Source organism: Geospiza fortis, unplaced genomic scaffold (assembly GCF_000277835.1).
Source record: "Geospiza fortis unplaced genomic scaffold, GeoFor_1.0 scaffold55, whole genome shotgun sequence".
NCBI classification, from domain to species: domain Eukaryota; kingdom Metazoa; phylum Chordata; class Aves; order Passeriformes; family Thraupidae; genus Geospiza; species Geospiza fortis.
This window is the reverse complement of record NW_005054308.1, coordinates 4,756,714-4,769,819: the sequence shown is the minus strand read 5'-3', so window position 1 is coordinate 4,769,819 and position 13,106 is coordinate 4,756,714. Positions and strand designations below refer to the sequence as shown.

The 13,106-nt window shown below is 45.7% G+C and overlaps 1 protein-coding gene across 1 annotated transcript in view; it reads left to right on the top strand.

The window, feature by feature from the left end:
• The window catches only part of COL23A1 (collagen type XXIII alpha 1 chain), a 170,538-nt gene that overhangs the window by 143,415 nt on the left and 14,017 nt on the right, over positions 1-13,106 (top strand). The window contains exons 5-11 of the mRNA XM_031066837.1: positions 3,262-3,288; positions 5,077-5,103; positions 5,751-5,777; positions 10,308-10,379; positions 11,579-11,695; positions 12,129-12,164; positions 12,680-12,706. Coding sequence (XP_030922697.1) covers positions 10,308-10,379; positions 11,579-11,695; positions 12,129-12,164; positions 12,680-12,706 — 252 coding nt within the window. The 5' untranslated portion in view covers positions 3,262-3,288; positions 5,077-5,103; positions 5,751-5,777. The remainder of the gene's footprint in view (positions 1-3,261; positions 3,289-5,076; positions 5,104-5,750; positions 5,778-10,307; positions 10,380-11,578; positions 11,696-12,128; positions 12,165-12,679; positions 12,707-13,106) is intronic.

The following is a 13,106-nucleotide window of genomic DNA, read 5'->3' as shown; positions in this document are numbered from 1 at the left end:
GTGAATCTCATTTTTGTAGTGAGAGGTGGCATTTTGGTGCTGTATCTCAAGACTTGTGAGCTTCTGCTGTGAAACAAAATGAAAAATACATCAGAATCTGTTTTAAAATATATCTGAATGCAGCCCCTTACTCTGAAGTTGAAATGTTGTGTGTCAAAACCAAGGCATGCATTGAAACTACATGATATAGTAACAAGCTCTGCCCAAGCTTTTACATCTTATCTGACCCCTGTCTGCATTCTCAGCATCAAGGTGTAATTATACATCATTAAATAATAGATCATCAATGTGTACCATAAAATATATTAGATTTATAAATAATGTCCTCACCCTGGTGATGGCAAAGGGGGATGCACCATGGGATCATCATGGATCATTATTCCTGCAGGAACACCTGTGCCTGTGTCACTCTTTGTGAGGGGTGAAAGCAAGGTGTGTAATTGCAATTATCACTCACCTCTGTGAGTGACTGATTGAGTTCTGTGTCACCAGCTCTGTGTCACCAGCTGTCCCCACTAATCCAGCTCCTCCTGCTCCAGACAGATGTTGCAGATGTGTTTTCTTTGCAAAACTGACAGCAACAATTTTTCTTTTCTAGTGGAGAGGGTGTCCCACAGAGCTGGTTTGACCAGGCACTGAACACATCTGGTGTGTGGTCAGAAAATGAGATGTGAGTTGGTTACCAGCAGGAAGGGGCCATCTGGGACCCCAACAGTGTGCTCTTCCTTGAAGCCTTTTGTCCCACTTAGCCAGTGCAGTGATGGTTTTGGTCAGAACTATGTTTTGGGGGAAATCGGTTGAATTTTCCCTCTCCCTTGTTTTAAAGCATTGGGTTTGCCCTAGGCAGAAAGTTCATCCCCTCTGGATGTAGAGAATAATTAATTATCTGAACTGTGATCACTGTGTGTGATTTAGAGCAAAGGAAGTGAAGGCACAAGTGAAATTGCTCCCTGGACAAAAAGCAGAGCCTAAAGCCACTGTGATGCTTTCTATTGCCAAGGATTCCGAGAAGAAAACTCTCCTTTTTCATACACTTTTCCTGGTTGGTTTAGCAGAAGTATTTTTTGTCCTCTGAAAGTGAAAACTTCTACAGAGATTGGTTTTAAGTGGGGGAATAGAGGGTTACTCATTGTTTCCCCATTCCTTATTTATCAAATAAATTAGAGATTGCTTAACCTTTAATTAAAATTACATGGAGGAGAATTCAAATAAAAGACAATAACAATCTCAACACATGGGCACTCCTGAGATTTGCAGGCAGTCAAGTCAGGCAGCCCAGATTTCAGATGAAATCTCCTGGCTGCTCTTGGGAACCCTGCCTTGCTCACACAGACATTTGGCTGGGCAGGTAGAGCAGAGTCAATTAAATCTCCAGCCCAGACTAACAAGATGTTTAAAATTCTGCGTTAGTCTTGTCCATTCAGTGCTGTGGCTGGCCAAGAGCCCCTTTGGAACCCTGATGGATATTGTTTCTCTCAAGCATTAAATGCTTTCCCTCAAACATCTTCTGAATAGGCCATTGTTTTTGCTTCTGGATGTCTCTTTGTGGACTGATACAAGAATAGCTAAAAGCTGAAGAACTGGCATTTTATATTTAAAAAAAATCATAATTCTGGGACTTCTACTCCTCTGAGAAGTTGAATGTGCTGCCAGTTCTGTGCTGGCAGATCCTCTGATCCCATGTCTGATCCTCTGAAAGTCAGGGAGTTGCATCAGGAGCTTCAGATGAATCACCTCAAACAATCATAGTTTCAGGAAAGAAGCTCTGTGAACCTGATGCCATCCCCAGCTTTTAGTACCTAAAGAATTGAGGTGAGATAAAGTATGGAGGAGGTGTCAGGGTAGTTTGGTTGTGACCTGCAAGCCTTTGCATTAACAGACACCGCTCCTTTATGTATATTTTCATGACCACTATGTAGCTTTGAGTACTGATGGTTCCTTACAAGAAAAAGTACACATCACATAAGGAATGTAACCTATGCTTGATGACTTCAGAAATCTCATGTGTGTAAAGACATCCTCATTTATTTTCAAGTGAAATTCTCTTGCACAGGTCCCCCAGCCCTTGTAACCCAGCTACTGATGATCTGCCCAGGTCATCTTTATTTACCTCTTTTTCCTAACAGAGCTGTGTTCCCCAGAGTTTCATATTCTAGGCCCCATCAGCATAGCCATTGCAGACTGATTTGTTCCTTATCAATGGCCATTTATTCCTTATCAATGGCTGTGATCTGCAAGGATGCTCTTTTTAATGCAGCCATTGGCCTCCTCTTACCCACCTTTGCCTCTTTTGCTCAATTTCCCTATCACAGACATAAGATAAACTAAGAAAGACTCAACCCAATCAGTTCCCTAAGAAATACAGAGAATTTTGATGCTTTAGCACTGTACCACAGTCCAGACCCCTTTTGCTTTGGTGGATCCTCATGGTTCTCAGGGCTGTAATGTGGGAGATGTTTCATCCCAGCATGTTGGGAGGAGAATGTGCATATTCCACAGTGTGGCTGTGCAGGGCAGGGCTGGGAGGGAGCTGGAGCTGATCCCAAGGTGCAGCTTTGCAGGAGGAGCCCTTGCATTTGCCACAGGCAGTGGATTTACAGTAACTGGTGGGTGTCACTTTGTCCCCAAAAGTGCCAGCTCCAGCTGATGACAGGGGCAGCTTTGGCCTTAGAGCATCTGTTCTTCCTCCCTCCCCACATCCCTTATCAAAAGCAATGTTTCCTTTGGCCCAACACATTCAGTGGTTTGGTGTTAATTAAGGGCTTAAGTGCCAGAAATGCTGGGGAATTCACCATTTTCAATATTGATGCAGCAACCCTAGAAACAGGAGACCTGAGGAAGAGCTGGGATAACTGAGTGCTTTAGGAAAAATAGCTCAGATCCAAGGTTGATGTGAATCACTCATGGATCTGCTCAGTTTAACCAAATCAGGCATGTTTTACTGCTGCTGGTTTTGACTTTCAAAACCTCAGGGAGTCCCAGGCCAAGTGCGTGCCAGAGCAGTGTCACCTTACCCCTGTCACTAATCCTGTCGCTTCCTTTCACCCTCCTTCACACTCTGCAAATTGTTTGATGCCTTTTACTGTGCCTCTGTGAAACCTTCCTTCTGGATTGCATGGATGGAGGAGTAGGTAAATCATAGAATCATAGCCAAAGGTTAAGTAAGTAGAGTCTCTTTCAGAGCATGCCTGATAATGCTATGTTTGAAACATTTTTTTCTTTTTTTTTTTTTTAAATACTCTCTTTTCCTTACTTTTTCAGGGGCCTCTTGGCTTGGATGGCAAACCAGTAAGTAGCCAAATGTAACATGTCTTTGTTCATGCTGCTCCACAATAAATAGGCAGTATCTCAACTATTACTCATTTAGTGCTACATATATAACTGTTCAGGAGGAACAATTGTACTTGGGAAGATTATTCCATGCAAGTTTGAATTCTGAGCCAGGGCTGGCCAGCAGAGCTGGAGGTGAACTTTTCTTTACCTGGCAGCACATCTCAGCTGCCTCTTCCCCTCCTGCCCCAGCTCGGGGAGCACGGACTGCGGATGGGCATCAGGCCAAATTTGGGAATAAACTCCAGTAGCACATTCAAAGAGCAAAGCCAATGATCTTGGTTGTGTGCTTCTGGCACTGCAGAGTGATACCATAAAAATAATTGATCCCAAAGCAGGTTCCATTTTCCTCCAAAGGACCTGAGCTGGGAACTGCTTGAAGGTGCCCAGTGTCCATGAAATACTTTTTGGAACAGACTGGATTAATTTATGAGCTGTTTTCTTGATTTCATTTTTGCTTGGAAGCCCTTTGGATATTCAGGTGCTTCATTCTTTTCTTTTTTATTTTACAGAAATGCAGACTTTTTTATTTTTATGCTAATTGAACCCTAGCCAGCTCTGATTCCTTCCACTGAATGGTTCCTACAGAAGGTCACAGCTCCATATTTTGTCTCCAAACCCCATTCTCTTCCACCACCTTCACTACAGGGCCCCATATGAAATCTTTTTAAATTCTGGTCCTAAACCAAGTGGGATTTCAAAGTGGGTAAAAGCCATTCAGTCTTTGCAATTGAAAAGCCACTCCAGACATTTATTTCCATCCAGTGAGGGAGTGTGTTGTTATAGCCATACATTGCTGTGGTTGGTTTTTATCCTAACCCTGAGGATAGCAAATGTGAATAAAATCTAGAAATAAAGCATTAGACAAGAAAAGAAGGAAAGGCTTGGCTTTCATTAGCAAAACCTCATGCTGGGAGGGCAGTCAGACCCCAGAGGACAGCCTTGCACCCCCAGGCTGGAGTGCCACTGCAGGGCAGGAGTGAGAGGCAGGGGAAATCTCAGTGACACAGCAAACTTATCACACAGCCAGACTCAAACCAGACTGCTGATGATCTCTTCCATGACAGAAAGGGGCCAGCAGCCTTGCTCAGAGGAAAGCAGTGGGAGGGAGGCTGCATGGGAATGCAGATGCTGCTGCCTCTCTGACCTTCCCCCTCTGGTCCCACTTCAGCACACACTGTGCACTGGTACCAAGGTTTGGTACTTCTCTGTGCTGGAAGGCAAATGCAGAGCAGACACATCAAAGTGCTGCTCTGGGGTTCTCTCTGGGGCTGCAGTGCCCCTGCCTGTCCTACAGACAGCTGCTCAGAGGGAAGATGAATGATGCCTTCAGCAAACAGGCCAAGGAAAGCAGCCCATCCTCCTTGTTTATTTCAAACAGATGTATAATTGTTGTAATGACACACTGAGCATGTGCTTTTTCTAGAAGTGATTTAATACCTCCAGGTATCTTTTGCATCTATTTAGAATCACATGTTGGTGAGCTGCTGCCACACTGCCTGCCCTGCTCTGGTCCTCTGTACTCTGTCCCAGCAGGAGCAGGCAGGACCTTGTGGGTGCTTTTGGATAAAGTGTTGCTCATGTCAAGCACTGCACAATTTTAAAATAGTAGCATGTATTGCTTAAAATAATAGAGAATGTGGCTCAGAATTTGTGAATTGATGAATGTGATTTCCTTGGTTTTAATGTCACATGCATTGGTGATTCTGCTGTTCCTTAATTTGGACTCTTCTTATGTGTTTCCAGGGACCTCCAGGACCAAAAGGGGAAAAGGTAAAGGCTGCATTAACACATGGATTTGGGGGAAGTAGTTTCTGTATATCCTCCTGTTTCTGTAATTCTTTCAAGTTCAGGTTGCCCCAATAACCCAGCTGTGTTTTGTTGGAGCTGTTAGAGTGGGTTCTCACATTGCTCTTGGAAAAGCCCCAGGAATGGGAGGGCATGAACAATTTGCAAAAAAGGTGAGGGGATAAGTGTGGTCTTAAAGCTCACCTATGCCATAGGGCTCTGGTAAGCCACTAAGGGTGATGAGAGCATAAAACTCTTCATTCCTCCAAGGGATCTGGGCTCCATCGTGTTTGCACGACACCCGTGCAATCAGAGGAGCCAAAGAAGGTCATTACTGAAAGTGAAGTTAATTTTCACATGTGAAGGACATAAGCAGTTGCTAGGAGAGCCTTAGAGTTGGAAACAAACTGCTATTTCTGATTTATTATTTGTTTCACTGCCTGCCAGGGCAGAATCTTTCCCTATTGTGTTGTCTCAAAACCTTCTCCTCCCTCATTTTAAATACATTAAACAATAGGAAGGACTCTTGCCCCTTCCCTTGTGTGCTGTACCCGTGTCCAGCTGACCCTGTGCTCAGTCCTTCAGGGCTGAGATTTGAACTCTGACCCTTTGCTGTTTTTCCTGGTTTGCAGGGGGAAGCAGGAGACATTGGCCCAAGGGTAAGTGGTGACACAGCACACTGATTTATTCTAAAATCTGGTTGGGTTTAGTCCCTGCACAAAACAAAGCCTTGCTGCAAACAGTATGGTAACAGTTGTGGAAATGTTTAATTTTGCCTCTGGAGCTCTTTGTGGGGATGGTTTTCCTAACTTTGGCCATGAGGAAAAAGGAGTGGAAGATCTTTGGGTACCTCATGGAAGGTTTTTCTTCTACTGAACCTTCTCATCCCTGATTTCCTCTTCCAGTGTCAGAGGCAGAGTCCATGTTTCTCTTGAAGTTTCTCTTGAGGCTGTGCTCCTTATCTGTTGGCATTAGAGCACCAGTATGTGGGGGTAGGATCTGGTGCCCCAAGGAGAGCTCCAGCACAGAGTTGTGCAGGATGGAATGTTCCTCCTCCCTTGCTGAGCTCCCCACCTGGGAGCAGGATAACATTCAGGTGATAGCCAGGCTGTCTTTGAAAATAAAGGGGTTAAAGTAACTGTGTGATGAGGGAAAACTCTTTTGGCTATAGCATACAGAAATTAATGGAATTTCATGAAATTTCCTGTCATGGAGCTGCACAAATTTGAGATTTACTGAGGTAAATCAGGACTGGTGTCCATGAGACACAAGTGGGATATGGGGATATTGGGGATGGGATGGGAGTTCTGCCACGAGGTGTGGGCTCTGTTGCAGAGGTATTTCTGTATTCCTGTGGTTGTCTGTGGATTATGGGCACCTGCTGCAAACCCCATTGTGGGGATGTGCTGGGATCCTGCTGTACCTGTCACTGTAGGAGGCTGGATTTGGAGCTGGCACTCAAGAGTTGGCTGACCTGGGTTAGATGTCATTGCTGGAAACACAACCTGGACCTCAGTGGTTAATGTTGAGTAGAGATGCTTCAGAGACATTTTTCTTTTTCCCCTGGAGGTTGTAAAATCACTCCATGAAGTTGGTGTCATATTCTGAAGCAGCTCCCAACTGCCTTGGGTGTGTTTGGAAATGTCACCCTGGGGCTCAGAGAGCCCCTAAAATTCCTCAGATGGATTTACAGCCTGTGTGGTGAAGGAGGGGCTCGGCTAAGGCCCCACTTTGTGCCCACCCACGGGCTCAGCACAGCCTTTAAGAGGTGATTCAGCAGCACAGGGACCTGAGTTTCACTCCTTGGCCAGGGCTGTGGGTGACTTTGGGGCTGGCAGCTCGGGAATGCTGGAGGAGGTGCTGCTCAGGCTCCAGAGGCTCTGTGCTGCCAAGTGCTGGGGAACTCACCCCCTGCTGCAGGAGATGCTCTGGGACAGGCTCTGTCTGGGCAGATACCAGCTCTCAAGGTAACACTTGTCCTTTGTTTTCACCTACCAAGAAAAATGTGCTGGGTTTTGGGGGCAGATTTTGTCCTGATCTGCCTTTGTCCAAATTTTGCTTCAGTTTTTGATTTATTTATGACTTTTTGCAGAACAGCGAGAAAAAGGCTCAAAAACAATTTGGGAGAAAAGAGAAAGAGAAGTAGACCTAAAAACAGGTGCCTGACTTTGACAATAGCTCCCTTTATGTCTCCAGACACTCAGGGCTGTGAATAGGAGGCAAAACTTCTTAACACCATCTGGTCTAGATTACTTCTTATTTCTGAATTTAATCTATCTTACTCCTCAAGTTTCAGTGGTAGCTTTGTTTAGCTGATTTTGATTTTGAAAGATGTGTCAATGCAACTCATTGCATCAGTGGGAAGATAAATAACTAGGACTGTATCCAGTGCCCTCTTCCTTGTAAATGATCATGTCCATGGGCAGTGGAATGAGGATAGAGTGTGTCAGTGAGCACTGGAACACTATCATTAGCAATGATGGATTAAAAGAGAATAGTCCTTGGGGTGGCTTTGGAGGGACTGTCTGTGGTGGGAGTGAGGTGGTGGCAATTAGGGATTAGCTACTGAATCTGTTCATGTCTGCTCTGCTTCTCTTTCTGTAATAAACACCTGCCAGCAGCGTGGACAAAACCAGAGATTATTGCATGTTGGAATGTGCCTGGTGGGAGATGCAGGAGGGTGATTTTAGGAAGCTGAGGAGGGAGATCACCTTGGCTTGTCTTCATCACTGAACGCTCCTTGTTGTAAGCAGCATGAGGGAGGATGCTGTTCAGCCTCACCTGCTCAGGATGGGGAAAAAATGTGCCCAAATGTACTGACAGAATGCATGGAAGTGTATTTACAGGGAGAAATCACTAACAGGGCCCCTCTGCTCCTGGGAGGATAGAGAGAGTTGAAGCAGGGTGCTGCCAAGGCTGGGACAGCTGTGCCCTGATATTCAGAATCACAGAATCACAGAATTCATGCCTGTTCTTCTCTCTCCCAGTCAAATACATTGCTGCACCCCTGGAAAAGACTAGATTTATAAGGCTGACTTGCTCCCTGAGCTGGCACTGGGCCAGCTGCTCTGGATTTATGAACTCAGATCTTGTTCCTACTGACAGATGAGATGTTCAGACAAATGATGGGGCTGAGGGATCCCTGCACATCTGGGCCAGAGGATGCACAGTGCCTGTGGCAGCAGCACCAGCTTTGCTCTCCAGAGGGGGAAATGAGCTTCTCCAGTGGGAGAACTGCTCTGTCTGCATGGCCCAGTGGTGCTGCCTGCCCCTGGCCAGGGCTGGTGGAGGTGGCTCCAGCATCTCCTGTATCCAGAGCTGGGTGAGATCCAGCACCTCCTATATCCAGAGAGGGGCCAAGCACTGGCATGGCTGAAGCAGCTCTGCAGCTCAGTGCAGACACAAAAGGAGTTTTCCTCCCTTATTTTCTGCAAAATTCTAGCTGCTGGCCAAGCTCACACTGCAGATAAACCCTCAGCACAGGAAGCATCCTGCAGAGCTCTGTGTGACAGTCAACAGACACCCATGGATACTTCTATTTTATTATTTGCTGACTTTGGAGTGTTATGTTGAAATGGCAACATTGAGGACTCTAAATGTGGAAATTACCAGTGTTCAAGGTTTCTGTGCTCCAATATTTCATTGCTAGGTGGGGTCAGACCCAACAGCCTGTTAGCCCAGTGCCTTGCAACCCAATGCTCTGGGAACTGTGGAGCAGGAATGTGTTACTCCATCACACTTAACCCCTCTCCTGAAGCCTGGATGTTTCCTGAACCAGGGGTGGTGTCTCTCTATTTAATATCCCTCAGGGCTGTTCACCTCTCATGGGCCCATCTGTAACAGGAGCTGTTTAAAATTAAATGTGTGATGGCTGGATTTAGTGGGATATGGTGTGTTTGGCCTCGGAGCAAATGCAAATTGTTATTTTTCATTAAAACAGATAGGGCTGGGCTTGGAACATGCTTATTTGGATGATGCCCACAAAGTCTGAGGGACAAGAAAAAAAAAACTCAGTTCCTGTTTTGCTCTGTGGGGTTTTATAAAAATCCCACTCTATGCTTTTTTGTACTTTATGCACATAATGAGCCACAGAACTGTGTCCCTTCTGTCTACCACAAAACCTTTCACTCTCAGTAGAGTCTTTTTGGTGGTTTCTGTAGTATTTGGAGGACCTGGCCATGTGCAAGTGTTCTGTGTCCTCATTAATTTTAATTTCTCAGTATTTCAGTGCTGTTCTTCCCAGAAGTAGCTGTGTTTAACTGAGTGTTGAGCTTAAAGCCCCTCTCTACATCTTGAAAAAAATTCTTGGTAGGGGCTTATTTTCTGGGATTGATTAGTTTTTTCTGACTTTTTCCCTCTCTTGTCATGGTGGTGTTAAAACATCTGTACTGGGAGGCTGGGCAGGAGATGGCCTTGCCAGTGCACTATTCCCCCCAAAACTGAGGTTTGGGGTTATCTGTTATTGATGTGCAAGCTTTAAAAGCTCTTTGGCAATTTGGAAAATAGGTTTGTTCCCCAGAAACCTCCAAAAACCCTCCTGGAGGCTTTGCTGTGTGCTCCCCCAGGGCTTCTTGTGGCTTCACTCCACCCTCTTGATTCCCCTCTGGATGGGTGGATGGGGGAAAGGGAAATGCACGTAGTGTTCTGAGAAAGGAAATGTCTTCCTGCTTCTCCCCAGACAGATGAGTGGAAAGGCTAAAACACAATAGCAATGACTACTGATAGAGCCTAAATACATTGTTTTTGCATCATATAAATCTGGGAGATTTATCTGCAATTTGCAGGCTGGGAATACATCAGTATTCATTTGAGCCTCTGAAAACAAATACAGTATTTGGTCTCAGGGAAATGCTGGGATATATCATCCCCTATGGGGTTTACTGGAATAATACTCTTTATTCTGCAGTAGGGGAATCCTTGCTCCAGCTGCTTTGAATGTTCTATTGTGCAGTAAACTAGTGAAAAAAATACTTGTTTCCCTCAGTCTGTGTCCTGTTACAAAGATCCAGTGTACCCAGAACCTTAAACCCCAGTGTTGGCTACCTAGACTATTACTTTCTAATGTACCAACTAGTTATTAAAAATGAATGTTACATATTGCTACAGCCTTTAAAACTCTCTCTTCTGCTGTGCTTTCCTCTTAAACTGCTGCTCTTTCTTCTCCTGCCTCCCACTTTCCCTGGATATAGATGGTTTTTCCCCACCTCAGTCATGGATTTCTGGCTAATGATCAGCTTGTCTTTAGCCGGCGAGTGCTCAAGGTAGACTCCAAACCTGCTGCCACTGGTTTGCTGTGATTGAGCTGCTTTTGCTTTCTCTTTCTGGCTGACTGTTGCTATTTTAAATTGCCACAACCATGGCTGTGTTTAGAGATGCTTGTTGGGAGCACGTTTAACTGAAATGCCATTGGAATTTAGGGGGCAGAGTAAAGGGACATAAAACTAATGGGTTTCAGCATTTGGTTCTTTGTGAGATTTGAGAATCAAGCAGCAAAGTCCTGTAAATTTGATATAAACAGTGTTGGTATTGTAAAATAAAATGAATTAAAACTAGAGTAATCTAAATCCTTGAACTCTAAATGGGACATTGTAATTAGGAAAAATTCAGTGGGAGACTCGACATAATTGGTTGCAGTGTTCAGCATTTACAATTGGGTTTTTAAAAAAAGGATGCAAGTGATTTAGGAGCCCAGATCTTGTTGAAAGGCCATGGGACTTGTGCTGCTAAGTCACTTGAGGACTTCTGAAAAATCCCACACTTGTCCCTGATTTGAGGGTGGACCGCATATTAAACCCAGCCCTCGGTGGTGACTCTCCCAGATGTTGCTAAAAGATTTACGAGCCCACCCTTCCCATTGTGCAGCCCATGGATGGGCCAGGCTGAGCCCCAGGGCTGGGCTGGCTGCTGGGGGGCCAGGAGCTGATTCCCAGCCTGGAGTCAGCCCCATGGGGTGCTCCCCTTGGGAATGGCACCCACAGACCTGTAGGGTGCGAGCGGCTCGGGAGGTTCTTGTGTGACCGTGGCTGGCTGTAGAGGATGAAACTAAGCACTGCCACTTTTTGTGTGGTTTTCTGGAGTGTTGCACTGAGCCATGGCAGTGTGTGCATGCTCCCTGCCAGCATGGTGTGAGCCTGGGCTGCTCTGGGCGCTGCTGGGTTGGTGGATTCCATGCAGACAGTCACTGGGTAAGGGATTAAGCAGATTAAATCTCGCTGTCGAGCCCAATCCTGGTTGAGGAACCAGCCCCAAATGGCATAAATTGGTGAGCTCACTTTTCTCTTTCCCAGCTGCAGTTGGGAAAGCTGAAAGTTAAACAGTTGGAAGCTGCAGTTAAATTTCTCTGGGACAGCAGAGGCCAGGGTGCTGGGGGCCCAGGGATGCAGTGCATGTCGTGGACACCCTGAGAGCGCCCCTTGCCAACACTGCTTCATCTCACCATGTCTGTGTGAACTTCTTCCAGGGTGATCAAGGTCGAGATGGAGCCACGGGCCCCCCTGGTCCTCCAGGACCCCCAGGTGCCCGGGGGCCTCCTGGTGACACGGGAAAGGATGGCCCAAGAGGACCCCCAGGCTCCCCTGTAAGGACGGGAGATGCGCAGCGAGCTCGTGCCAGGCAGCTCCACCCCACAGGGACAGCAGGGTGAAGGGTGTCCCCTTCCCCAGAGCTGCCACCACAGCCACTGAGCCACAGCTGGGCTTCAGAGGCTGCTCACAGAGCAAAGCCTCAGGGTTTGGGACAGGGGAGCAGGAGGGAACCTTCCATCTCAGTTTTGGAACAAAGAGCTGGGCCTGGGGTGTGTGTTTGCAGGTGCTGGTTGTAACTCACAGAGCCAGGAGATCTCTTCCCCAGTTCATACCCAATTCATTCCTGTTGCAAATCTGAAGGCCACTGGCAATTTATTTAGTATAAAAAAGGCTAAAGCATAACACAGTGGAACATTCTAATTATTGCTGAGCATTTTGGAGAATGAGAGGTAATAGTTTCAATGTTGGTATTTTTATTTTTTGCAGGGTTTCAAAGGCGAGCCAGGAGAGGATGGAGTCATGGTCAGTATTGCCCAGAAGCATCTGTGTGTGTGCCCCTCACTCCCACTGAACATCACCCTTCAGCTCACTGCAGCAAGGGGGTTTGTGTTGTTGCTTACAGGGACAAAAAACCTCTCATGGAATTATAGGTGCCCTAAAATGGATGTTTGTCCGGGGCTACCTGTGCCCTGGGGAGAAAAGAGGCCATTTTTTGTGTCCCCTGGGCTTTTCTGGAGGGATGTGGTGCTCCTGTATCCTGACTCCTGCCCCTCTGAAGCCACCTGGCATTGTGACTCCAAATTGCTAAGGTTTACATTAGATAAAACGGTGTTTATTATACATAAAATACATGAACCATAAAAGGATATTATTTACTGGGAGCACAGAGAACAAATACAGCTCTATTTGTAAGGGAAGATGAGAAGTTGACATCTGTGTCATTTTTTTCCCTTGGAATTAAAATACTCTTAGAAATGTTTTTATTCTGTTTTACTCTGTTGTCAAACAAATATATCTATCACTCTTATATTCAACAGGGTGCCAGAGGCCCTCCAGGACCAAAGGTGGGTAATAATCTGTCTAATTTTAACATGAATTCTTGAAATAATGCTGCATAAGAGGGATGGGGATGAAAATAAGCGTTTTGCAGTGGGCTTGAGTCCCTTGATATATGTCAAATATAAAATTCCAAGGCATTTACTGGGGTGTAAATGTCTGAATGTATCACTTCCTCAATATCACATCCACTGCCCATGCTCAAAGCTGGAAATGAGGCTGGAGGGGGCTGCAGGGGGCTGCAATCTGCTGTGCTGTGGGAATGTGCTTTCTTGCATTTGGGGGGAATAAATATGATCAACACAAGCCAAGTATTTTAATTTTGCAATTAATTTTGATTATCTACATAATTTGCCTTATTTTCTGTCATGTCCCTAAATTTCTTTCTCTTCTGTTGATGTTGCTGTT